Below are 26,733 nucleotides of genomic sequence, written 5' to 3'. Positions count from 1 at the left end.
TTTCCGTCTTCCACCTCCTCCTCTTAAACCATTTAATCCTTAGCATAGAGCTGTGAATGAATAGGCTCCGTCCCTTGTCTCTGAGGCTGTGCAAATCGATTTGGGAAGTGTGCAAGCTAAAGCTTGGGGATACTCAGTGTTCAGACATTCTGACCTGAGTTTTATTGCTGCTTCTCTCTGGCATCAATAAAGATCTAGCAGCCCTGCTGTTACAAGCGATCGGATTCTCTCCTCTCACACTCAGAAACTGCAGTACTCACAAGAACTAAATTAGGTGTCTGTGATACACAGTCTGACTGGAGCCTGTTATCCTCAGTAAGAATAAATACATGCTTAAAAATATATGGAAATGGTTTGCTGTGTCAGGGATGCAGAGTGAAGATTTCTGCTGTTGCAAAGAAAAAAACATACTTATGTTGGGAACCCTCACGTGGCTCGTTAAGTCTTGCTTAGCTCTCTCCTCAGCTATGTGATATGCACTGCAGTTTAGCCTCTGTTCCTCCTGAGATCAAGAAAAAAAGATGTTCCTTTTCCTTTTCCTTTTCCTTTTCCTTTTCCTTTTCCTTTTCCTTTTCCTTTTCCTTTTCCTTTTCCTTTTCCTTTTCCTTTTCCTTTTCCTTTTCCTTTTCCTTTTCCTTTTCCTTTTCCTTTTCCTTTTCCTTTTCCTTTCTTTTTCAAAGAAATTCCTGTTTGATTTTTTTTTTTAAGATAGGTCAAAAATGCTTGTATGTATGTGGTCTTGTATCAGAAAAAAAAAGCAATCTCATGGTTCAAAATCTTTGAAATCATTTGCTTTAAATTAATCTGTAAGTATTTAAGAAAAGCAACACTTCTGACCAGAAATGCCACTTAAAGATAAGAATCTTTTCTTGCAGCGGTACCTGAAAAGAAGGAAGAAAAAGCAATGAAGGCAGGAGAGCAAGGTAAAATGAAAACAAAGAATGTTAACATTATCTCTCTTCAAAAGACAACAACACAGAAACAAAAACCTCAGATTCGGACAGCTAGATGACAGCAACATTTAAACTCTTTGCTCTGGCTGTTATTTGCAACAGCTCTGCTCTGTTTATCAGAGCAAGAGGGAGTTTCCACCAGGAACCTGGCTTTGTCCCACTTCCAGAAAACCACCACCCCTACAAAAGCTGAAAGTGAGCAAGCCACTCGATTCATCTTAAAAGTCCTGCACTGGGACTTTCATATTCCACAGGTCCTGTGAGAGGCTTCCTACCCCAGCAGCCTAGGCAGGGGTAGGGCCTTAACTCCTCAGTCTTGGAGACAGACTTGCAATGAGATATTGCACAGACAACCCGCAGTCAGAAGAGCTGCCTTTCTTATCCCAAATGAAATATTAGCCCTATGAAGAGCCTTGAAGATCCACTGCATCTTGAGAAAACTCAAAAGGATTTTGAGAGCAGAACTTATAGATGTTTGTAGCAAAAGAGTTAGGATTTTTAATGTGTGAGGTATGAACAGGAAGGTCTAGAAGTAGGAACACCAGAAGAAGGGATACAAGAACTACATGTGTTGATGTCACATTCTTCAGCAAGCCACAAAGCATACATACAATTTAAAGTTAGTCAGAGCAGAAAAAAACAAGGGTCAGTCTACATTCAGGCTAAAACAAAACTCAAGCCATGACCACAAAGATGATGGTGAGAATATTAAATATATATATATATTTAATATTTTGAATTTTTTAATATTTTTATATTTGTATATATATATCATTTTAAAATTTTCTTTATATATATAGGTTTGGAGACTTAAAAAAATAATAATAATCTAGATAAAGAAACCAAGGACAGTGAATAAAATTCCACACATCAAATAGCGTGGAAAGGGAAAAGATCATAATCATTATCCACTCTTGAAGTGTACAAGAAGACACAAAGAACAGCAATACATGGCTGCCAAACTAGGAAAAACACAGTATGTTGGGCACATGGTGGCTGGCAGTGCTTGTTCCCTGTGACACTGCAAGGTCTTCTGAATAGATTAACTGGATACACACATCTCACTGCCTAACTGCTGGACAGAATGCTTGGACACATTCTACTTGGGATTGAGGATATGCAAATGCGAATGAGCTTGCAAGTGAGGGAAATTCTCTTTTCCCCTCCTATCAGGTCTCCTATCGTGACCTTCTCCATTACATACATTTATACCTATTATTATTTTACCTTTCAGCATTATATCCTGTAAACTAGCTTCTCACACACTTGTTAATATATAAATAAATAATCTCTTTATTTTAAGGTAGTATGGCAAGGAGCAAAGTAGTAAAACATTAGCATAAAGACCTAAAGCTTGTCAGCACTGGCTCCCTTTATACAATATATACCCACTTCTTTTCTGTTGTATTACTAGCTGCCTACCAAGGTGATTTATGTATTTACTCATGCTCATATTACCAATTAGAGCCCTGATGATGAATTTGGCATTTTCAGTCTTTTCATAATGGAGTTTTTCCAAATTTGGAAGTAACCTTCAGAATAAAGTATAAGGAATAATTACAAGTGTAGTTTTGGTCAGCTGAGCTGTTATTCCTCTCTTTTCTTTAGTTTCTCAGCTTCAGCTTTACTCAGCATTACTCAAGACAGAATAGGCACCCTGCAGCAGCTGTCAGCTGCTTGTTAGTTGTCATGGAAAATGTTATAATTAGGTAGGCCTTGGCCTAGATTTCATTCATTGTTAGTCTGGGTATTTCCACACTATTTTCCATTGCTGTACAAGTGCTCCCCAGCCACCTGCACTATTTGACCTCCTCATACATCAGTGAGGTGGTGTTTGCTGTAAGATTTGTCTCTTCTACAACGTGCCACCATTACATGGGACGTTATTTGCAAAATATTTTAACTGTGCCATAAAGAGCACAGATGGGGCAGTACAAACTAAAGTTTCATATGGATGGCATCAAGCTGGGAGTTTCAGGATCCCAGCTGATTTTGATCCCCAAGTTGATCAAACAGGGGACAACATATTTCTCCTAAGAACAGGCAGCAGCAGCAGCTCTGTCTCCCCATATCCACAACCATCTACTTTCTCCAAGTCAAAGCTCCTCCTCTACAGCTCCTTCCAAATGCTGGCAGCAGCTCAGGTCTTCTACTGCACATAAATGAACATGAATACTTTAATTAAGTAATTGTGACTGCTTCTCATTTCTGTGCCCTGTATGTGCTGCCAATACGCTGGACTTTCAAAGACAAATAAGCAAAAACACATTTTCAGAAAGTTTTTTTGAATATTATCACACATCTCTATTTCTGATGGAAAAAAAGAGAAAGAAAAAAAAGTGATGGGAACAGCTCTGGGTTATGTTTTGACTTAAGAGAAAACTGTACTGAATTCACTGATCCCAGGTATCTGGAAGATCCGAGTAAAAGTGAGGACTCTTCCTTAACAGCACAGTATGAATTCATGAAGAAATGTTTTTTAAACTATTTTTTGGATTGATAAATGAAAATGCTTGTTCTTCTATGTTTTGTACAACTTTTTCTACATGTCAACAAGTAGAGGGAGTCTGATCTGATCAAAATTAGAATTTGTGATTTAAGAAAAAACGAAGAATATGGAGACTTGTAGTAAAATCTGGTGTGTCAGCAGTTCTATTTGTTTAGCAATTAGGGTGTAGTTTCATTGTTTCAAACCTCAACAATGGTTTTAGTTGTTTAACATGCTGTTGTAGCTTTCACCTCAAATCCCTATTGACTAGAAGGTTGTAGCAACATTCCAGTTCACTGATCTCTCATTAGTAGTAAAAAGAAAGCAAGAAGTCAGAGAACTGCCAGAAGTGCCTGAGAAAAGACAGTGCTTTATCTCTTTACTGTATTTATTTGACAAATGACATGAGCAAATGTCAGGATGTTGTCAGGGAGTTAGTGCTTGTTATTAAGGCAAATGTGAATACGTAAAAGAAATGATGAAACAGCAAATATATTGTCACGTAATATCCAATATTATTAAGAAAGAAGTTAGCTAGAATCATTTAAAGACGGTTATATGGAATTGACATTTTTATGTTTGGTTGCATGTCTGCAAGGTACTAGGTGAAAAACATGAACATTTTTCACATTAACTATCAAGTAACAATGGAGTGGAAATAATTTTCAAGCTGTATTTAAGCAGTGAGGGACAACATTTCTTTAAACATATTTTCAATATCTGTTTGTATTAAAAAGTCTTTCCCTGTGTGAACATGTATTACAATATTTATTTATTTATTTATTTATTTTCTCTTTTTACGTCTGCTTCCCTTCTCTTTTCTTTCCTCAGATAAACCAAAGATGAAACAAGCAAGTAAGATAAATATTTAGATACTTCTTCCTAACTCGTTAAATCAATGTCAGATCTAAAGATGGGGAAAAAAAAAAAAAAAAGTATTAAAATTCCTGCTGCTACTGGGCATTGTAGATTATAGTTGATTAAACAGACTAGAACAATGGGTATGTGGAGAAATGCTAGTCTATTTAATCCAAAGAAGCTTTGTCCCATTACTGTATATTCTTCCTTGTCAAAAGGAAGACACTTGTGCCATGCAAGCATGGTAAATTTATTTACAAAGTTTATTTATTATTACATTTATTATATATATACAAAGTCTATTTATTATTCACACACAGTTCTTCTCTATAAATCTGTTAGGCTCACTACAGGTCTCAGTTATGTTGTCTGATCTCAATATAAGCTTAACACTGAAAATCAATACAGAGCAAGTAGGAAAAGGCTCTTCTATTGGATTTGTGCTGCAGGTTGTTATTTTAGCAAGTTTTGCCAGACTATCTAATAGACCTCAGCAAGTTCAGTCCTACAACACAGCTAGTGTTTATTTATTATTTAAGTTAATATTTACAGGTCATCCCTGGACCACTCTTCAAATTCTTCTGCATCATCTGTGTCACCATCCTAAAAGCAAATTTTTTCTCCTGGAGATGACAAAAGTCTCCAAAGCACCCTTGTTTGGGGACCACTTGGGACTTTAAGTTTTGTCAGTATTGACTTAAACTTGCAGTTAAGAATTGATTAATGTTCTTCTTTTTTTTTTTTTTAATAAAAATGTATTATTGAAATAACATTTTTTTACAACAGTTTAGATAACTATATTCTTAATTTTGCACAAAAACTGTAAGTTATTATAGACAGGCTCTTGAACATGATGGGTTTATATTGTGCATTACATTTTTGTTTGGTTGTTTGTTTACAAACATATATGCTTTTTTCAAAGCATAATAGTGTACTATTTTTCTATGTTACTTGGTTTAAACACAAATTCTTTTTTTCATATCATAAATGAGAGGTCTGCATCTTCCACACTCCCTTTTTTGTAGCGAGCATTGTACAGAGCATGGAATTCTTCTCAGAAATTTTCAGTAATTCATGAGCACAGAAGGACATATCTTTCAGCCTTCTCGCTGATTTTTTTTTTTTTTCTGTTAGCACTGACCACTGTCATTAACTAATTATTTAAATATTAGTGTTACTTCAGTTTTCATTAGGACTATTAGAAATACATAGCTCCTCCCTATATGTTTCATGGATATTTGCAATGAATTGTTTGTTTTCTCACTTTGAAAATTAGTGACTGAATAATAAAATCCTGAGCACAAAACCTGAAGGTAGAAGCAGGAGAGCAGAGGCAGCTTCTGAAGCAGATGTCTGGGATATGGTGAGGATGGAAAAAGACAGCTTTCAGTGTCAACAGTAAATGCAGTTTTTTCACCTGATGGTTACTTCTGATATAAATACAATTTTATCATGTCTGAATTCCTTCAATGTAGATTCCCTGTAAACTTATTTTTTCTTAGACAGAGTCCAATAATAAATCATGAACAAGAAGCTTTATTGATAATGATGATAAATTGCCATTGGACACATTCCATGTTTCCATAACAAAAGTGACTTTGTAAATTGTGTGTGATTCCCGGAAGTAAATAATTATTACTGTGGATAGCCACTGTAGCTCTGGAAGTTTCAGATCTATCTGCTAAACACAATACAACTTCGTACTCACTCAGAGTCTTGAGCTTGTATCCCATGTGCAGAAACCAAGGGGATCTTGTAACAGATCTTTAAGCATTTCTGTCACTGAATTGCTTCTGAGTTTCCCAATAGAAAGATTCTTTTTTTCTTCATATCTGCTGAAGAACATTGTATTTCTTTTCCGGGAAATGCCAGTTAATTACTGCTTCTCAGATAATATATATAACCACTGTAACCAGTAGTCTGTACTTAATATTCAGAATTCAAAGTCCAAATCTGTTCTTTCTATTTTTGGACAGCCTAATCTGTTGTCTTTTGGAGAAGGGTGAGGGAATCTTTGGTTTAATTAGCCCAGAACCACAGTCTCATGTTTCGTCTGAAATAATATTCTTGCTTTCTGTCTGGACCAGATTATTTCTTATGCCTTTTTAAAGGGACTATCCCTCATCATCCAGTGTCTATTAAGGATGTGGCTTAGCCATCTCCACTACTTGTCAGTAGGCAGATTAAAAATAACTCTTTGTCCTCCTATTTGTCACTATTGTGTTGCCCTCAAATTAACATGCATTTAATCCTTGTAAAAGAATATTTTCAATAGAGAGATCCTTGGACTTGCTTAGCAAGAATGAACAATCCCAGATGAGGGAAGTACCTATTGCCACATCTAATAAATCAAAACTGGCAAAAAGTGGGGTTTTGTTTTGTACTTTCTGGTTAAGAAAGTTAAAGTATCCTTATCATATATTAAGATGAAGCTTTTAAATTTATAGACTTCATAGTTAAGTCAATAAAACACATTTTGTGACCTACAGTCATTCAAAACCAAAATGGGTGAATTTTGTACAACTTCACTGCTTTTCACTGTTTATTCTGATTTACAGATGTAGTCTCTCACATGATCTAGATGCTTCATTCTCTTAAGATTAAATCTCATTTTTTCATTGCTTCTAACTGTCACTTTGTCGGTGTGAATACTTATTTTACAGATCCTGGAAAAGACAAAGAATTGAAATCTCCAGCTGCTACAAAAGATAAAGGTAAAACTGAAGGACAAAACTGTATAACACCCAAAGATATATTTGCATCAAGAAAAAAATCTTGCAATTCATTGGGCTTTTGTTCATAATATATAGCTTAGTTAGCAAATTATTAGTGTGATACTAGTTCAGTAAATTTGTGGTAAAACTTTGTTAGCATTATAAGAATTGCAAACAGTTCTGTAAACAGCTAATAGGAAATATTTGTAAAAGCCCACTGAAGTCCAAACTCAGAATTTAGGAACACTATGAACATTTGCTGTTAAATGCTGCAAAGTGAAATGAGTTTTGAGTGATCTTTGTTCTTTCATCACAATTAAGAAATTTTCATAATTTCACTTTGTTAGCATGCACAATGTGCAGACAGTGTTTTGTACTACACATCTGGTTGGTATCATGGCTCATTGAGAAACTAACAGTTTTTCAATCAATTGTTAACCCAGGGGTATTAGATGTTAACCTTTTATCACTCTAGCTTGAAGATTCATAATTTATTATTTTTTTTACAGAACACACTAAAGAAAAGGAAGGAAAGAATCCTGCAGCTTTAAAAGATAAAGGTAAGGATACACAAAAGAATGTAATACTTGTTTTAAAACAAATAGACACACAAAGAAGAATGAAGATATTAACTTAAAAATCATTAGAGATCTTGCCCATTAGAAATCTTACCAAACAATATTTAATTGGCTAAAAATGTATATACGTTTTATAATAAAAACAAACAAACAAAGACATAAATAGAATATTGAAAATCAATTAATATTCAAAAGTCTCAAAAGTAATTAAATAAATATCACAAAACCACTCTGAGTTATAGTTAAGATGTTTCTTAAGATCTTTTTCTTTTCTGAATGATACGAATAACAGGAACCAGTTAGTGAAGTTTGCATTGAATGCTTGCATAAATCTGTGGATGCTGTAAGAACAAATCCATGAGTGGATTTATTTATCCATGATTGGATAACAGGCTTTCTGGGCTCTGTGAAAACTCATAGCTTCATCCAGTCAGCCACCTGAGATATGTGAGTTTGTCTGAATCTTCCTTCATCTTCCTTTATCTTTTTTTTTTTTTTTTTTTTTTTTTTTTAATTTGGTCAGAGTAAGTAGATTGTTAGTTCTGGTGAATTTATTTACACGCATTATTTTGTTGGGTGCTTTTTATTAATTTTATCACTTCCCTCCTTTCCAGAGATAGGTGGATTTCAAAGGAAAAGTGATTTATGTTCTGAGATGATCTTTAGGTTCTTCAGGATAAAAAGAGCTACTGTATAAATAGGCATATTAATGTTTATTTTAAATTTAAGTCATTACATACTATTTCTAACACAGAACTAAATGAAGAGTCTAGTTCAAGCACCACAGAAAAGATGAAAAATAAATTTTAGTGCATATGCATTCTATTCCTAATGTACACTGGCCAAATTTACATGAGCTTGGTTATATGGGCCAGAATTGTGTATCAAAACCCTCCTGGAGTCCTGTGGGTGTCTCCACAGGCTGCCCATTGCTGTTATTCGCTGATGTGATTGTGCTGAAAAATTCAAATGGATACTTGTGACCTGCATGGAGCAAAAAGGCTCAGCATTTTGAGAAGAGTCCCAAAACACTTCCTTCATAGCAAAAGTTTCTTTGGAATCGATGGAAATGAGTTTGCCAGCCCTGAATGAGCTTCTCTAGCTCATTCTTCACTGACTGCTCCTTTGGCAGTACTTTTAGCAATTCAGTCAAGGTGTGAGTGACTTCAATCACTATTTGAACAGGTCCTTCTAATACAACAGAGGAGTCTAGACCTTCTTCAATTGGTCTTCATAAAGGAGCAGTCATGACGTGTTAAACACAGGTTGTATTATATCAGATTTCTACATTTTAGGACAGTAAGACAAAAATCTATGTAAGAATTCCAACATATTACCAGACTGAGCTTCATACCACTTTCTTTACATCATACAATACAGTCATATATGTCCCAATGCAATACTGCTGCTGACAGCAAGGCCTTGGCCTACTACTTACTGCTGAGTACAGCCGTATACAGCCTGCAGGCTTCTGAGTGGCTGCAGCAATGCTGATGTCCAGTCCAGTGAAGCCTGAACCCTCAGGTCCTGAGAGTGCCTACTGATGCAGCCATCACTGTTTCCTATAATAGGCATGAAACTTTCAGTCTTTGTGTCTAAAAATGTGGGTGTTGATTAGCTACCTGACTAGCTCAGTTCAAAATATGTTGGCAGCCAAGACCCTATAGGAAGAACTTACATAGCTGTACAGAAAGGGGGAAAAAAAAAAAAAAAAGTGCCTTTCTAAACTATGTGCTTTTCCTACTGCGTTTTGGATTACTCAGCATATATTTAGTACTATTAACCACTCATCTTACACCCCATGTTCACCCAGTCTATAATTTATAGAGTAATCAAAGCCATATCTGTCACTTATGTCATACTTCTACCTGTCTCTCCTCTCTTCAGGTCTCCTCAGTGGCCTCTACAGAGGCTGACCAGCTTATTGGGGCCTTCTTTTCACTGTTACTGGCAAATATAAGGACTTTAAGATTGTACACACATCCTAATAATGTATCTTGAGAGTTTGTTACTATTCCTGTATGGCCAAATAAAGGAACATTTTTAAATAAACTCTTAAAAACTTGTGATGATTAATGTTTGCCTGGTACCTTTTGCAGTACAAGAGGCATACCCCATACCCTTCTTTGAAGGATGACATAAGTATTAATGAATAAGGATGATACCCAAACCAAAAACCTTACCATAAAGCAGGCTATTTTTCTTAAAGTGATGTAGAGTGTTTGTATTTAAAGAAGAGAGAGGAAAAATAAATCCCTGAATTTGGAGATCTCTCTAGGATACTCTACAGTTCACAACCTCACAGTGTTACCCTATCTATTTTATGAGGTCAATAAATTATCTTGAATCTTAAAGTCTAGTTTTATTGACAGTAAGAAAGGAGAACACTAAAAGAATATATTTCCCCTGTCTTGTGATAAAAGAGTACTTGTGATAAAAAGGTACTCAGGAGTACTTTTGAATTTATAACTTTTCAGCTGAAGTAAAGAAGACCACTTAGAATAATTAATATAAAAGTTTATTTGCTGTTGACATGAGTATATCTAAATAATGTGAAGCCAAGAAAACCCTAAGCTATAATTTACCATTCTTTTTTGTTTGTTTGTTTGTTAGATATCTTGCCCAGCTAATCAGAGTAGAAGCTCCTTCATCTAGAGTCTCTAAGAGTAGCACTAAAAGCTTATGATATATCGTACATAACTCCTCACTGAATTTTTGTAAGAAATCCACTAGAAATGCACTATATTGAATTATTAAGGCAACAGTATTTGTGCTCTGCATGTACTGTAATTTCACTCATGCTCTGTGTTGCATGATATGTTTTCCAAACAAATGCTCCTTTTTTTTTTCCCTCATGTTTGCTTTTGCTAAGCTTTAGGATATCTTTGCATCTTTTCTTGTGTAAGTTGTATGTGGATAATAAGTCTTTATTTTTATGCACAGAGCAGTAGGGGAAATAAGTCAATAGTGTGTACTTCTTTCTTGCCATATACATAATAACACATTGTCACTGAAGAAACAAATGTGCTGATTTGCTTTTGCCAAAGCAATACATTTGCTTCTTTTAAAGTAAAAATATAGAGAAATAACATCTTGCCCATAGCACTTTTTTATCTTAACTTATAACATATACAACGCATATTTCTCTTTAACCATTTAAAGTTTTTTTTGTGGGACTTGCCTATCTAGAAATGAAATCCCCCACAGATCTTAAGCAGAAAGCACTGAAACACAATATTGGTTCAGTTAATATTTCCCCCTGTTTACATCAATATATTTGTTGCTGTTGCTTGCATGAAAACCAGAACTTTATCCTGTAGTTCGCATACTGCTCCTGCATCTTCTGATATGATTTTCCTAGTTTCCCAGCTTCGCTTCTAAAGTAGCATGCATGGAGAAAGCAGCAGGGTGAGTGTTGGCTTTAAGGTATCTTTGTTTTTCCCTTTCTGGGACCAGCAATGAAGTGGTCTAAAAGCAGATGTTTGAGCAACCTTTAGGGAGTCCCTGTTTAAACCCCTGAAGATGAAGTCCTGCTCCCTGGAAGGGAAGCAGGACCACTCATCTCAGTAGCCTTGTCTCATAGGTTGGGGAATCTGATGCACTGTGGAAAGTGTCCTGCACTGATGGCTGCATCCAAAAGTTGTAAGACTCTAAAGTGCCAAACCTGTTTTAGGCGCTACAATTGTAGGAAAGCTCAGGTAGATGGACTACATGCATGACAACAAGACAAAAAAAAAAAAAGTACTTGGTGCCACCAAAGCCACCAGGCCAAAGGCAATGGTTTATGCCTGTGGCCGTAATAGTGACTGCTGATGTTTGAGATTGCAGGTGTTTACACAAGGTAAAATGGTCAAGCTGGGAAACTGTTGCCTCAAGGCTCCCTTATACGGCTGAGGTCACTGGGCCTGTTCAGCCTGGAGAAGAGGAGGCTGAGGGGAGACCTCATCACAGTCTACAACTTCCTCGTAAGGGGGTGTCGAGAGGCAGGAGACCTTTTCTCCATTAACATCAGTGACAGGACCCGCGGGAATGGGGTTAAGCTGAGGCAGGGGAAATTTAGGCTTGACATCAGGAGGGGGTTCTTCACAGAGAGGGTGGTTGCACACTGGAACAGGCTCCCCAGGGAAGTGGTCACTGCACCGAGCCTGTCTGAATTTAAGAAGAGATTGGACTGTTTACTTAGTCACATGGTCTGAACTTTTGGGTAGACCTGTGCGGTGTCAAGAGTTGGACTTGATGATCCTTAAGGGTCCCTTCCAACTCAGGATATTCTATAATTCTATGATTATATAGCTCCTTCAACAAATTTCGAAGTCTTCATGCTGAAGGGTTTTTTTTTCAGTCCCTGAAGGAGACCACCTGCTGCTGTGAAGACCAAATTCCTAATTTAAGTACTTATCACTGAATGGTGTTATTTCTCCAAAGGCTTCTGCTACACTGGAAGTCAACATTTTCTGTAACAACTCACACTTAAAACCAGATGGATAAGTGGGATCACATCCTGATACCATGGCAGCCAGGAAGATGATGATTTTTAAACTTATTTTGGGAAGGATCTTCTTTTAGCTTTATCTGTTTTCAAAGAAAATTTGGTTTGCTTTCATTTGGAACAAATGGCATGAGGTTTTTTGTTTGGTTCGTTTTGTTGTTGTTGTTGTTTTCCTAGATCCTTAGGTGTTATATCCTGTCAGATGTAGTGTGATTGGGTCTACTCAGCATCCCAAAGGTTCTAATGTTCTTTCCCACTTTGAAAAAAAAAAAAATCCTTCTAATATTCTCTAATACATAAACAGAATTCAAGAGGCAGAATTCAAAATAAAATAATAAATAAAATAAATAAATAAATAAATAAAATAAAATAAATAAAAGAAGAAGAAAATATATATATAATATAATATAATATAATATAATATAATATAATATAATATAATATAATATAATATAATATAATAGGTTTATACATCATAATCTATGTTTTTTTCTGTACTTGCTGATTTTAAAAGCATGTTTCCTAGAGGACTGAAGCACAATATTAGGTCCATCAGAGAATACAGATAAAACTTTTGTCTTCATGAAGTGTTGGATAAGGCCCTAAGAATTTCTAATCCTGTGGCACTACTTGCATTTGCCTTTATTCCTTCCTGGTTTCTCTCTTCTGTGAGGTCTCCACAGAAAGTGTGATACATATTCTTTATATTGTAATTGCTAGTAATAACTATTGCACCTTAAAAAATATAGGGTGGTCACCAGATGTAAGGAAAATAAAGGTTGAACCCATTTATGTTCACAATTATAGTCTTAATTTTTAAATACTTATAACTTTTTTTTTCTTTTAACTGTAGAAATCCAGTCCTATCTTCTAAATCTCAAAAAATTAATTACTTCCCTACAGAGTCTCTGAAAGGAAAAAATCCCAAGAATCCAGAGGGGTCAAAGGATAAAGGTAAGTGAAGTTAAGAATTTCAGAGCTGAATATTGGAATGGTTATTTAATGCTCGAAAAACGTCTTAAGTAGTAAGGATATGCAAAGATAGAACACTAAACCCATTCAGGTTCATGTTTGACTTGCTTTATCCTTGTTACTGTGTTTGACATTTGTGCTGTATAAACTCCCAATCATAGTAACTACCTGGGATTCTTTTAAATTGACGGATTTGAATTTGCTTCCTGGGGAATTTATTGGCAACCTTACTTATTAGCAAAACTGACACCTACATCTCTAATCTTTCCAGATGCAGGAGGTTGGCTTGCTAGCTGTGTACACAGAGTTCACAGATTGTTTGACACTGTTTGACACTGTTTGACAGTGTCTGTTTGGAGAAAACCCTAACTGTTGCATCGTGACATATAATGCATATATATCACATATATGTCACATAATATTATATATATATATAATATGGTGAACACTAAAACAAACAGTTCTAGGATTCGTGGGCACTGTCTACTTCCTGGAGAGTACATAAACAGCTCAATCATTTCAAGGAAGCAGCAAAATCTAGCAGAGGTACAGATCATGTCAAAGATCCATTTTCTTGGAAGTTGGAGGTATTCCATACAGTTAATGTCTGGCAAATTATGTAGTATTGAATAGAGATACACAAAATAATGCACATCTGGGAAGAATTTAGTATTCCTTCTGAATTCTTCAGTGTAACAAAGTCAAGGCACCATGTGGAGATTAAAGAATTCTCCTCTCTGTCATGCTTGTCAGTCCCTACATCTCATCTGGACACCATAAAAATATAGTTTTTTCTTTATTTAGCCAACTACTGGATTTTCTTTTGTCCTTGAGATTCCCTTGTCACATGCAGGAAAATGAGAATGAGAATTTCAATGTTTTTCTCATCTCCTTTAATCCTTTGGCATATGCTGCAGAAAAGAACTAAAACTACAGTTAAGTTCTTGGACAATGCATTGTGATATATGTGACTGTACATTCTGAGGACACGCACTGCTCTTATTTTATACCCAGCTTGCCTGTGATTGTAAAAGGCTATATATATGCAGGAAGTAAAATCTTGTTCACAAACAGTACCCATATGGCTTCTTTTATATTAAAAGAATAACAGAGTTCTGAATGAGTAACTGGTCCTTTTGTCATTCCTGAATAAAGAAATCTCCCACTTAGGTTTATCAGCAACCTCTGGCATTCAAGTCCAGCATTCCTAATATTTTAATTATATCAGTGTAGATTGAATTTTTATTTGAGTTCAGCAAAAGAAAAATCCATTGATGCCAACTGCTCTACAGAATTTCTTGACACTTTGTTTCATTCCCTACTTGAAAGACAGCCAAATAGTTTCCTCCAAATGCAAAGAAACTAATGACATATTGAAGGCTTATTATTTTACATATCCAAGTCTACAAGCATGAATGAATGACCTTGTTGTTTTGTCCTGTTCTTTATTTCCATGCTGTTAAATCCATTTAATTATCTCATCTTTTTTACTTTCTACATATCAAATTGCCTGACTTGCTTTCTTTTCAAGTGTCATCTTATTTCTCTAACCTGACTTGTGATACTTAAATGTTTCTTTCTAGAGACTGGTAAAAGAAAAGATGTGAGGCCTTCAGCAGTCTTAAAGGAAAAGGGTAACTTATTATCATTATATGGCTAGGAAATAGCCAGTTGTGTTCTTGAAGGAGTCTGTTGGTATTAATACATTTTGCAGTTTCAGTATATTTTGAATTACAGGTTTTTGGTGAAAAGGAACTAAACCTATCTCCCTCACATTTAGTAAATCAAAATGAGCAGTGTCTTACACAAATCAGAGATAAAATAATACTATTTACTATTCTGTTCTTTAACTGTTGTCTGACATGCATAGCCAATATTGTGACAGGAATGCTGGTCTATTCTGAGTAAATTATCAAAAGAGATGTTACTAAATTCATGATAGACTTCACAGGAATGTTTCACAGGAATGTTTTGAAAGGCAGTCTTTGCCACTAATTCTGTGGGAATTATTTTTGGTTTGCTTTCAAATCTTAATTTGAGTCTTTTATTGAAGTAAATAAGTTCTATTTCCTAACACCTGTCTCTGTCACACTTTTTGCTTGATGAGGTGTTGTGCATGTTTGTTATAGTATAGATGGGCATAGCGTATATTCCTAATACTAACTTTCTCCTTGGATTTTTGTGTTTGATATCTTTTTCAAAAGGAAAAGAAATGAAGGTTTCAACTACAACTAAGGAGAAAGGTAACAATCACAAATTGAGCTGGGCCTTAGCATAAGACTTATTTGACAAAATTTTTGACAAAATTGTGCAAATATTCCCAAATGAAATCTTATGTTGTTTTTTTTTGTTTGTTTGCTTGTTTGTTTGTTTTTGGTTTGGTTTGGTTTGGTTGTTTGTTTGTTTTTCACGTATCTATGTCATTCTAAAATGATTCTAAAATGGCATGATTTGCTACTGTGATTTTTTTTTTTACTAGTGTGATAAATGACAGATACATTCAAGGCTATATAAGTCCTAACAGCAGTACTGTTAGGCCCCCTATATGGGCTTGTTTTCCTCTTTCTTACTTTTTTTCTTAGTTTTTCCTTATTCTTTTTATTTATTTATTTATAATGTGCTAACTAATAACAGTCAATTGAACCACAGGAATAGAAGTCAGTCTTAAAAATCAGTCATTTGGTTTTGAAAGCTACTTCAGTTAATTTGATAAATATTATTTCCTATCTTTAGATTTTACCTAACAATCACTAGAAATATAATGAGGCAATATTTTCTCTGAAAAAAGTTATGAAAGTTATGAAAGTTATCACTTGCAAGTACAGCTATTTCATATTGTGCACGTAGGTTATATAGAGCAGCACAGCAGAAATCAGCTATTATTTTGCACAGTATTATCATTCTAAAGCAACATAAAGTCTTAAGTGCTACAAAAGTGCTTTGTAGCACTGGAACTACAAATTCTGGAACTCTTTGAAGTGCAGAAAGTGGATGAACCTAGATTGTCAGTCCAAGGTCAAATTAAAATAAGGATGTATTATTTTACCATTTATTTTAGCTTATTATACTCAACAGTGAGTACCAAAGCGTGTTTTTATTTGGTGTATTATTGTTTTAATACAGCTTGGCTTTTATATTTTGAGCTTCAGGAAAGCAAGGCCTGTAGGCTTCCTACTGTGTTCTTGCAAACATATCTGGGAAACATAGGTAGGTTAATAAAGAGTCAAACTTTGATTACACCCTAAAGTGTTTGAATACTGAGCTTCTTATTGAGTTTCTCATCTAATTTTTGTCTTCGGCTCTCCAAAAGTATTTCCAGTTTAAAGACTGGATAAGTGATAAGAAAAGTAAAATATTATTTATTAAAAAAGATCTAGTAGTATAAAGAAGTAATGCATATCTGTAAGAGTTTTACAGCTGTGCTGCTAACAAATTAGCTTCAGTGAAGTGCCAAACACCCACCCAACTGTACAAAAAAAAAAAAAAAAAAAGTATTCAGAAAGGACCTAATTAACTCAGTTTGATCAGCCATTGAAACAACTGGTGAGTAACAGCTCCTTTGAAGTTCCAAAACTAAGTTTTTTCAAGAAAGAGAATGTTTATTCAAACATCATTGAACTTCACTGACTGCATTTGAAGTGGTTTATGTTCAGTATCTTTGACAATGAAACTCATTACCAATAATCGATTAACTCCATTACCTTTTTTTTTTTTTTTTAATATAATTCCTCTTCACATAGTAGTTCGTAGGACACATAGTAAATTTTCTTTGTACAGTAACAGTACAAAGTAGTAGTACATAGGAGTAACATTTCCAGTGAACTTGCATCAAACAGAATTTTTCCATGTGGGTTAACATTTTTTATTTATTTATTTTTATTTTTATTAGAGACTGAAACACTGTAAAGGACATATAAAGAAAAAAAAAACCCTCACATGGTAGTGTCATCTTAGAGTCTTATAGTTTACTACATGTCAAGGCACAATAGCCAAGATATGAATGTTTAATGCAGAACACGCTGATTTTATTTCCACTGCAGAGTAGTCTCACATTAGAGACACCCGGTGTTATTCTGATAAAGAACAATGGTTTAGATGAAGTCTGAAATAGAAGTCCTATTATATATAATATATATATATAAATATATATATATTTAATAACAGCAGAATATTTATATGAGCAAAGCCAGTTCAGTTCTATGTGGATTAAAAGTGTTGATTCTACGCAGACTTTGCCAGCTTCTCAAGTGAGATGAGTGCTACAGGCTTTAGTTTTCTCTGTCAGCTAGCATGAGTCCTTGCATGTGGGTGTGCTTGATGCCTTGCACAGCTCACTGAGATTAACTGATATCTCACAGCAGTCTGAATTCCTCTTTGACTGTAACTGGCTCAGTAAGAACTTAGCATATTTGAATTAGATGTTGCCATCAGGACAACATCAGGACAACTGCCTTCTTTTTAAGTCTTGTATGTCAGGTCTGTAAAGTGGCTGATCTGAGCAGGAGTGCAGACCCTTCAATCGCTCAGAGCAAGAGTTCCACAGAAAAATGTAACCTGAGTGGGAAGAACTCAGGTTGTGTACATGTGTATAGTGAAGCAACCTTATTGTCTATAATAGAATTCTGTCATTTTCCAGTCACCAAAATTCATGACACAGGAAATCTTATACACACTCAGTTTGAAGAGTGTTCAGCTCAGTGGCTCCAGGTTCTTAAAAGCTACTTCTGTCTTTTCTGTTACATGACAGGTCTTCACAAGCCATTTCTTAGCTTCTGAGGTTCACGAGTGCAGCACTTCCAGAAGCAAATACAACCAACTCAGTGACACTGAATATGTATGACAATATATTGACATTTTGTCAGAAGAGTGTAACCCCAAAGCACAAAGTGGCTTTAAGCATCCATGTGGGATGCTGTGCCTCATTAAACCTCTCTTTCTTAACAATGATAAGTGACATGTCACATAGATCAGACAGACAGTTTGAGGAAAGCCTTTGCAGGGAAAAATGCTCCAGAAAACATGTGTCCATTGCACTGTAAAGAAGTTCAAACAAATCACCTCTATGAGCACCAGTAGGTTTTTTAGACATCTGAGAGTACACAGGAAGCACTTCAATGTACATCTCAGTTTAAACTCACCAACCAAAACACACCTTGAGAAGCAACAATGGTTGCGTAAGACTTCCCACTTACAGCTAGCTGTTAAACCCAGTGCAAACTGCATTAGCAGCAGTGGCCACAGCATCACCCTCTTTGTTAAGATAAATACATTACTGAAATGGGAAACCTGAATTCACACAAACTGAAGATAGAATTAGAGTAGAAAATCCTGAATAATAGAAAACCTAAATGTAAGGTGTACAAAAATTGAAATAACAGCCTGCCCAAGTGGTCCATCCATTACAGAACCTCATTGTTGAGCATTGTCGATTAGAAATTCTTAAGAAAACATCAGGCACTAAGATAAAAATAGACTTATAAATACCAAGGCTGAGACATGCTCAGAGGTTGAAAATCCGTATTGTGAGTCAGCACTTTTCTAGAGAAAAAAAAAACAAAAAAACTTCAATAGACATTATAAAAGAGAAAAAGAACATCAATATAATGGCATTATATAAATATATTTCATTTTGTAAAAAGAGGGAGCTAAAATTTTAATTCCAAATCCTGTTCATATAAATTAAAAATGAGTCAGGTTTTATTAAAAACTATTAATATAACTTTCTCACTGTGGTTTGATACTTCTTGCTTGTTTGTTTATAGGCAAATATTCAAACTGAAAAAGAAGTAGAATGTGCAGAAATATACTTTTTGTGTATATATATATAGTATAGTAGTCAAAACAGCTTCATAAATGAAAATATGCCTACTGATACTTGGGATATTTCCTGGAGATAGAGACTATGACACACTGGAACATCCAGTTCTCCATAACAATACTCTTAAAAGTCCTCAGTGTATATGTATAACTTTTTATTAGTACATGATTATGTAAGAAAACACAATTCTTGTTGCATAACACTATTAATTACACATAACATTTGAAATAAAAAAAATGAGTATTATGTCTGCCCAGAACTGTATACTTCTCAACAGGTTACAGAGTCAGGATCCTTCTGCCCATCTCTGGGCCCAGAAGCATTGTATTCTTTTCTGCACTGATCCAGAGAAATACTGCCCCTCTCCAAAAATGCTTTTTACTCTGGGTGCTCCCTCTGAAAGGTGAGAAAAGAGGCAAGAGATTTGCACCCTCTCATGCTGCAGGAAGACAAGATCCCTGGGTAGCTCTCCCCCACTCCTTGCCCTTTTACTATGCTTCTGAAGGGAGATTTGTGCGTGTCTTTGGAAATGTGCTTGATCCTAAAAGGTATCAAGTGTCAGACAGGCATGGAGGAAGACAAGCTCCTGCTGGTAGTTGGTATTTTTCCTTTTGTTAGCTGTCAGTGAGAGGTGGGACCAGTTTCCACATAGAGACCAAAGGGACTCTCTTAGGAATGTAATCATTTTACTGCTTCTACCCAGTGACTCTACGGGGGCGGGAGGGAGGAAGAGTGCTGATAGTCCATAAAAATACTCTGAATCACTCACCAGGGAGGTTTTGCCTTTTGAGCAATATTTTCTACATGTTAAACAAACTCTATGTTTCCCCCCAAGATGAAACCAGTGTTAATCAGAGAACATATAAGCTCTAAAGCTGAAGAGCTGAAGAATTCTCATGGGTAGCTGGGTAGCCCAGGCTTTTCCCAATGACAAAATTGCACCACCAAGACTTTTATCACTGCCATGCAGTTTCTCTGTGCTCAAAATGAGTCCTGAGATGGGGCTTACCCCCTGCTATTGCCTGTGCCCCTCCCTGCCTGGGGCACAAGCACTGCCACAGATGCTCATGAGACCACTAAATGCTCTGTAGACTGCTACAGCTGTCCACTGTGAGCCCCAAAGCAACAAGATCCAAGTGATCCAAAACCAAAAATTTCCATGAGATTTGTTCATTTTGCATTGATTTGCCAGCTCCCTGGAATAAGAACAATTTTGGGAGAAAAATGGTCCATGCTGAAGCAGAACTTGCGTACTTGTATTGCTTTCAATTTAGACAATGTGCTTGTGTGTTGTCATTAAGGCATTGCAGATAATGAAGAAAAAAATACTGTTAACTTATTTTGGAGGTTATTTAATGAATGAAATTTTTCTTGTTAGGTCTCACAGCAAGGCTTTGCAAATCAGGATAAAAGGGATAGTCAGGTTACACAGGAGACTTCAAACACAACATATTCCTTGCCCACTAATAATAAAATGTATGAAGATAAATTAAATAAGTTATTTCACCAAACCTGTTCATAAAAATCCTAGACCAGAGGAGGAAAAGGGTAGGAAAGGTGTTATCATTCTAAACACAGATGCTCCAGACAATTTAAAGGCTAAATTGTCCTTTTTGTCACTCACTGTACTGGTTCTTTTAACTGCAGTTTCTTAACATGAATAAAATTTCTTTTGACATGAATAAAAGCAATTCTGAACTCAGAAAGACAGTCAGAGAGAAAGAATATCTGTTAGGAAGACCTGAGAGAGAAAGATCACTTTATATGGTTCTTAAATATTTTAAAACAGTACTTTCTTCTCAAGCTATGACCAGATGGACAATTTATGGTGACATGGGCAAAGACAATATCAACTACTTAATGCAAGCTGCATTCACTAGTTCATTCAGAAGCTGCCTACATGAGGGTGTTTTCACTTCAGCATAACAGCATGCAATGAACAGTTATTGCAGAGTAACTGACACGGGGAACGAATCTGCATTTTATCTTGTCTTACTGTCTCACATGTCTATAACCAAAAAAAAAGTAAGAATTTAGTCAGAACTTCTGCCAGTTTCAGATAAATCAAGTACTGTCTCAAGGCGGATCAAGATAAATAAGATATTTTGAAGTACTCTAGGGTTATTCAGAAATATAAAAATCTCTTAGAAAATGGTGAAATAATAATTAAAGTTAGAACAAAAATAAATATCAGGAAAATCATGTCACAGATTCTACAGCATGGTTTTTGCAAAGTGAATGATGTCTTAGCAATAAGTCTTTCAAACACCCTAATAAAGTAATAAACATGGCCTTTATGGGGTGGTTTAAATAAGCTTTCCAGTATAGGAATTATTTCAGAAACTTAATAGTTGCTGCCTAACCAAGGCATTACTGAAAAAAAAAAATCAGTATCTGATTAAGAAACAGAAAACAATTGTTTCATTTTCATCTTACAGCCCAGATGTAAAATAATTGCATATGCCTCGACACGTTATATTACTTAACAGGAAAAGATAGAAATAATAAAGCAGTGAAATTCAGATGGCATTAGCTAAAGAGTTCATGATCAAAAGGGGCTGTGATACAATGAATTTAGCAGGTGATGGGGGGGGGGGGAAATAGTGTCACTAATAGTATGTAATATAGACTAGAAGGAAAACAATAAAGAAGAGTATGTCTCCAGATTAACTATGTATTTTGGTTTATTGTGGCACGCTTCGTTGGGTTAGAAACTGGCTGGATAGCCGGGCCCAAGGAGTCGTGGTAAATGGAGTCAAGTCCAGTTGAAGGCCAGTCACTAGTGGCGTTCCCCAGGGCTCGTTGCTGGGGCCGGTCCCCTTTAATATCTTCATCAATGATCTGGACGAGGGCATTGAGTGCACCCTCAGTAAGTTTGCAGATGACACCAAGCTATGTGCGTGTGTCAATCTGCTCGAGGGTAGGAAGGCTCTGCAGGAGGATCTGGATAGGCTGCACCGATGGGCTGAGGTCAACTGCATGAAGTTCAACAAGGCCAAGTGCCGGGTCCTCCACCTGGGGTGCAATAACCCCAAGCAGAGCTACAGGCTGGGAGATGAGTGGTTGGAGAGCTGCCAGGCAGAGAAGGACCTGGGAGTGATGGTTGATAGTCGGCTGAATATGAGCCAGGAGTGTGCTCAGGTGGCCAAGACGGCCAACAGCATCCTGGCTTGTATCAGGAACAGTGTGACCAGCAGGGCTAGGGAGGTGATCGTCCCCCTGTACTCGGCTCTGGTGAGGCCGCACCTCGAGTACTGTGTTCAGTTCTGGGCCCCTCGCTACAAGAAGGACATCGAGGTGCTTGAGCAGGTCCAGAGAAAGGCGACAAAGCTGGTGAGGGGCCTGGAGAACAAGTCCTACGAGGAGCGGCTGAGGGAGCTGGGCTTGTTCAGCCTGGAGAAAAGGAGGCTCAGGGGCAACCTTGTCACTCCCTACAGGTACCTCAAGGGAGGCTGTAGCGAGGTGGGGGTTGGCCTGTTCTCCCACGTGCCTGGTGACAGGACGAGGGGGAATGGACTTAAGTTGCACCAGGGGAGTTTTAGGCTGGATGCTAGGAAGAACTTCTTTACTGAAAGGGTTGTTAGACATTGGAACAGGCTGCCCAGGAAAGTGGTGGAGTCACCATCCCTGGAAGTCTTTAAAAGACATTTAGATGTAGAGCTTAGGGATATGGTTTAGTGGGGACTGTTAGTGTTAGGTCAGAGGTTGGACTCGATGATCTTGAGGTCTCTTCCAACCTAGAAATTCTGTGATTCTGTTTAACCCAGCTGGCAGCTCAGAACCATACAGCCTTTTGTTCAAACACCACTCCTCACCTCCAGTGGGATGGGGGAAGAGAATCATGGAGGAAAAAAAAAAGTAAACACTTGTGGGTTGAGAAAAAAAAAAAAAAAAAAACAGTTTATTAGGACAGAAAAGGAAGAGAAATAATAATAATAATGATAATAGTAATGTGTACAAAACAAGTGATGCACAATGCAGTTGCTCACTGACTGCTGACTGGTGCCCAACCCATCCCTGATCAGTGGTCCCTGCCCCCCATCCCAGCCAGCCAGCCACCCTGTATTAAATGTTCAGCATGATGCCACATGGTGTGGGACATCCCTTTGGCCAGTTCGGGTCATCTGTGCTGGTTCTGTCCCCTCTCAGCTTCTTGTGCATCCCCAGCCTCCTCACTGGCAGGGTGGTTAGTATGATAAACTGAAAAGTCCTTAATTTAGTGTAAGCAATGCTCTGCAACAATTAAATCAGTGTTTTATCAACATTATTCTCATCCAAAACACAGCACCATACCAGTTACTCTGAGGAAAATTAACTTTATCCTAGCCAAAACCAGCACACTTTTAATTCTGGAAAGGACCCTAAGTTTTACCACAGACAAATCAATGAAGAACATTCCTCCATATGCAGAGGAATTAGGAAATTTAGTTATAAAGCGTAAAAGATGCATCTTGTCTGGAGTGTCATATGCACAACTCTGACATGATAATGTGACACTCGAGTGAGCTACGAAAAAGTAACAAAAGTCTCATAGAAAGACAAATAGGGAAGATTCAGAGTACCTTCAAGATTAATTAGTATGATCATGATAAGAAGACTGTAAATCACAAATCTAAGTCAAGGGCTCTTCAAAAACACCTCAGAGTAACTAGATATTTATATGGAAATGTAGTTTTCATAGCTTAGTTTTTCATAATTAATTATTGTAAATTTAGAAAGGAAGTTAAATTTAATGCCTCAGGATGGAAACCAATTTCTTTCAATAGAAACTTACAGGAGAATTTATGGAAGAAATCACTTATTTGACAGTATTCAGGCTAAATATCTGTTCCTGTCTACTGCTGGGTTATCAAGGTACAAGGACCAGACTACTGTTTAGTAGGAAATCGTGTTTTCAAGATTCAAAAAGTGTTTCTCTTTGCTGAACAGCTCAGAAAAAAAGCCCCTCTGAATCATCAGTGTCTGTGAGATTAGATTGCTGGTGATTCGGATTCACATTTCTCATGCAAGTTAAATGCAATACATCCATCCTGAATATGAAATGATTTTCATTTCTGAGGTATCTGTTATTATGAACTCATGATCCCTGAAAATGAGATGTTTACCCCTGATAAAAATATTTTTCTGTATGATATCTATATTAACTGGAAATGTGTGATTCAAATTGAATAGGTTTGAGAAAGCGACTAACTGGATTCACTGTGAATTAAGGTTGCTATTATCCTATTTTAACAGGATTTAACATAAATTCCAAATTCAAGGACTAAGATATAAGTCTTATCAGTACAGCAATATAAATAAATAAATAGCTTAAGAATTTGTTCTTTCTCCAAACAAAACAAAACAAAAAAAAAGAATAAGAATACAGTCAAGAGAATCTCTGATATCTGAGCATCACATTCTCTAGTTCATCATTCTACTTTATTTCATGTCCTTCCCTGCCCAGCTATAATATATTACTCACATTCATTCTCAAAAGGTAATTGGTCTTTTTATCAGCTGTAAAACAAATTCCTTGGCTATTTTTTTTCCCCTGCTTTTCAGATGCAAACACATTGCTCAGCTTCCAAAAGAGCAAATGTAAATTGTGGTGTTTGTGCTCTTTTATATTTATTCCTTGTCATTTTAAGTTTGAATGACAGGATTTGATAAGAGCAATGCTAGTAATGCTAGTTAGAATGAGGTCTCTTTCATCTCTTAAGATTTGTTGAGTATTTACAGTACCTGACATCAGAAAAGTCATGGACAAGGTAAAAATTCAAGCAGATGTCACAACAGGATGCAATGACATAATAATTGTTCATTCTGTGTAGAAGAGAAATTAGCCAGTCAAAAGTACAGTGGCAGGCACAGATGGACTTTGCTCACCCTGTGCTCACCTCAGAACCAGAAGCGTGGTGAGCCACATCACGTAAATTAGCAGGATTGAAGTCATGAGAAGACCAGAATTGCACTGCACATTGATTTGTGAAATCTACCCAGACTCATGACATTGGGGGTTTCTGCATGTTTCCCTCCAACATGCTTCAAGTGGCCTTAAGTATGCCTTCTGAACGTCACTGAGGTTTCTATAGCAGCTTCTGGGGAGAAAATACTAAATCCTCTGATCGCAGCTTTGATATGCATGTGATTACAAAGACAAAATCCTGGAAACCTTGTGCCTGTTTTTACTAATTTTAGACATGAAACCTTTTTTTGTGCCACTGCTGGAAACATTCTTGAGATAGCAAAAATTAATTTTATCCTCAAAGAAGACTAAGAGGGAGAGACCTAGAAAAAATCTTTTAAATCTAACTTATTTTTGCCTCAGGTAAAATTAGTGTTTCAGTCATTTCAGATTTAGCCTTTTCTTTTCTTTTGTGTACACAAACACAAAATCCCAACCCCTAAGAATGTACCTACTCCCTACTTTGACCTCAAGACCTCTGATTTCCTAGACATGCTCTCCAAAGGAAAGGCAGAGTTCTGCTTCCGCTCAGTTGCTTTCCAGCTTGAGTGCCACAGCAGGTCCATTCATATTGACAGACAAGTGCTGGGTACTCTTTTCAAGGGGTTAAGAGCTCTACATTTGAATTCCTCTGTCTTCTTTAGTCATCAAATGCTAGCCTAAGGCAGAGGCTTACTACCATTACTGCTAGCACATAAGTTTCAAAATAAATTGACATCTGTAGATACATTTTTAGAAGGTTCAGTCCTATAATTGTAGACTGGAGAATGGGTAATACATCTATTTCAAGAAGACTTAGACATGAGATTGGCTTGGTTCCAACAGGATTGCAGCAATCATCTGCAGACACAAGTAACTCTCTCCCATTTCAGGCATCTCAGTCCTGTTAATAAAATGATACATTTTTACAGTATCCCCTGCAGACACATGTGATGCGCAATTGGAATCTCATGTTGAGATTTTGGGGGACTTTCATTTTGTGCCTAGAAATTGAATAGTGCTCACACAGCACGGCTTGTTCTGGGTGACTGATTTCCAGTTGCTTATCCTGGGAGGTATGCAGCAGTTTGTTTCCAGTCAGTGTCCGATCTTTCTTCCCAGATCTTGTAATTCCTCATCTTAGGCAGAAGCTTAGAAAAACAAATATGACTTCATGGGTTTGTTGTTGTTGTTCTGTTTTTATTTTGTTTGTTTTACTTATTTTATGTATTTATTTGCAACAACAAGCTTTAATTTAAAGTAATGATAATCTTTAAAACAGATGCTTCATAACCTTCTCCCTTACCAATTCATGCCTTCCCAGCCCGTACTATGCTTCTTCTTGTTTATTTATGCTGTGCCTTTTATGTCCCATTATGAGTGTCTGGGAGGAACAATGACTTTGTGACTTAAGTGTGAGAATTTGGAAAGCTAGATTTTGCTCTCATTAATGATAGTGCTGTGTGTCTGTGAGGAAGCACTTCAAATTTCTAATCATCAGTTTCTTCATCTGCCAAAGAAATCTATTCCTGTATTTCATAATATATGTAGGTTTTAAGATACCTACAAGCAAGTCTCATACATAGGTGTTCAATTTATTTTTACCAATACTACATGTTATTAACTTCAGTTGTGAAAATATAGTATTTTTGTTTCCATTTCAGCTGCGGTGAAAAAGGAAGGGGAGAAGAAAGGTAAATCAGTTATTTTCCCTTGACTGAAGTGTCTTTCAGGCTGTGACTGCTGTGAGAAATGTTTCTTTCATTCAGTGATACAATTGCGATGACATACACCACCTCATGTGCTACCATCAGCCAGCTTTATCTACTCCAACTGTGATAACACAGTTGTCATTTCCAGTATTGTTAGCTCCTTTTTACCACAGGCCAGCACAACCCAGTATCAGACACTTCATCGTTCTGATTGGGAAGAAAATG

General features: G+C 36.5%; 1 protein-coding gene across 14 annotated transcripts in view; it reads left to right on the top strand.

Moving 5' to 3' along the window:
• Nucleotides 1-26,733, top strand: part of TRDN (triadin) — a 243,920-nt gene that overhangs the window by 163,669 nt on the left and 53,518 nt on the right. For 10 of the 14 annotated variants that reach the window (XM_084285079.1, XM_084285082.1, XM_084285081.1 and 7 more), the window contains 8 exons: nt 876-923; nt 4,273-4,296; nt 6,963-7,013; nt 7,523-7,573; nt 12,984-13,034; nt 14,636-14,686; nt 15,257-15,295; nt 26,461-26,490. In XM_084285079.1, coding sequence (XP_084141205.1) covers nt 876-923; nt 4,273-4,296; nt 6,963-7,013; nt 7,523-7,573; nt 12,984-13,034; nt 14,636-14,686; nt 15,257-15,295; nt 26,461-26,490 — 345 coding nt within the window. The remainder of the gene's footprint in view (nt 1-875; nt 924-4,272; nt 4,297-6,962; nt 7,014-7,522; nt 7,574-12,983; nt 13,035-14,635; nt 14,687-15,256; nt 15,296-26,460; nt 26,491-26,733) is intronic. The other 4 variants (XM_084285076.1, XM_084285075.1, XM_084285083.1 and 1 more) reach the window with 2 other exon arrangements.

The sequence above is a fragment of the Netta rufina genome (assembly GCF_964035555.1).
Source record: "Netta rufina genome assembly, chromosome: 3".
NCBI lineage: Eukaryota > Metazoa > Chordata > Aves > Anseriformes > Anatidae > Netta > Netta rufina.
Note: the sequence above shows the minus strand (reverse complement) of the source record. Positions and strands in the feature narration are given on the sequence as shown.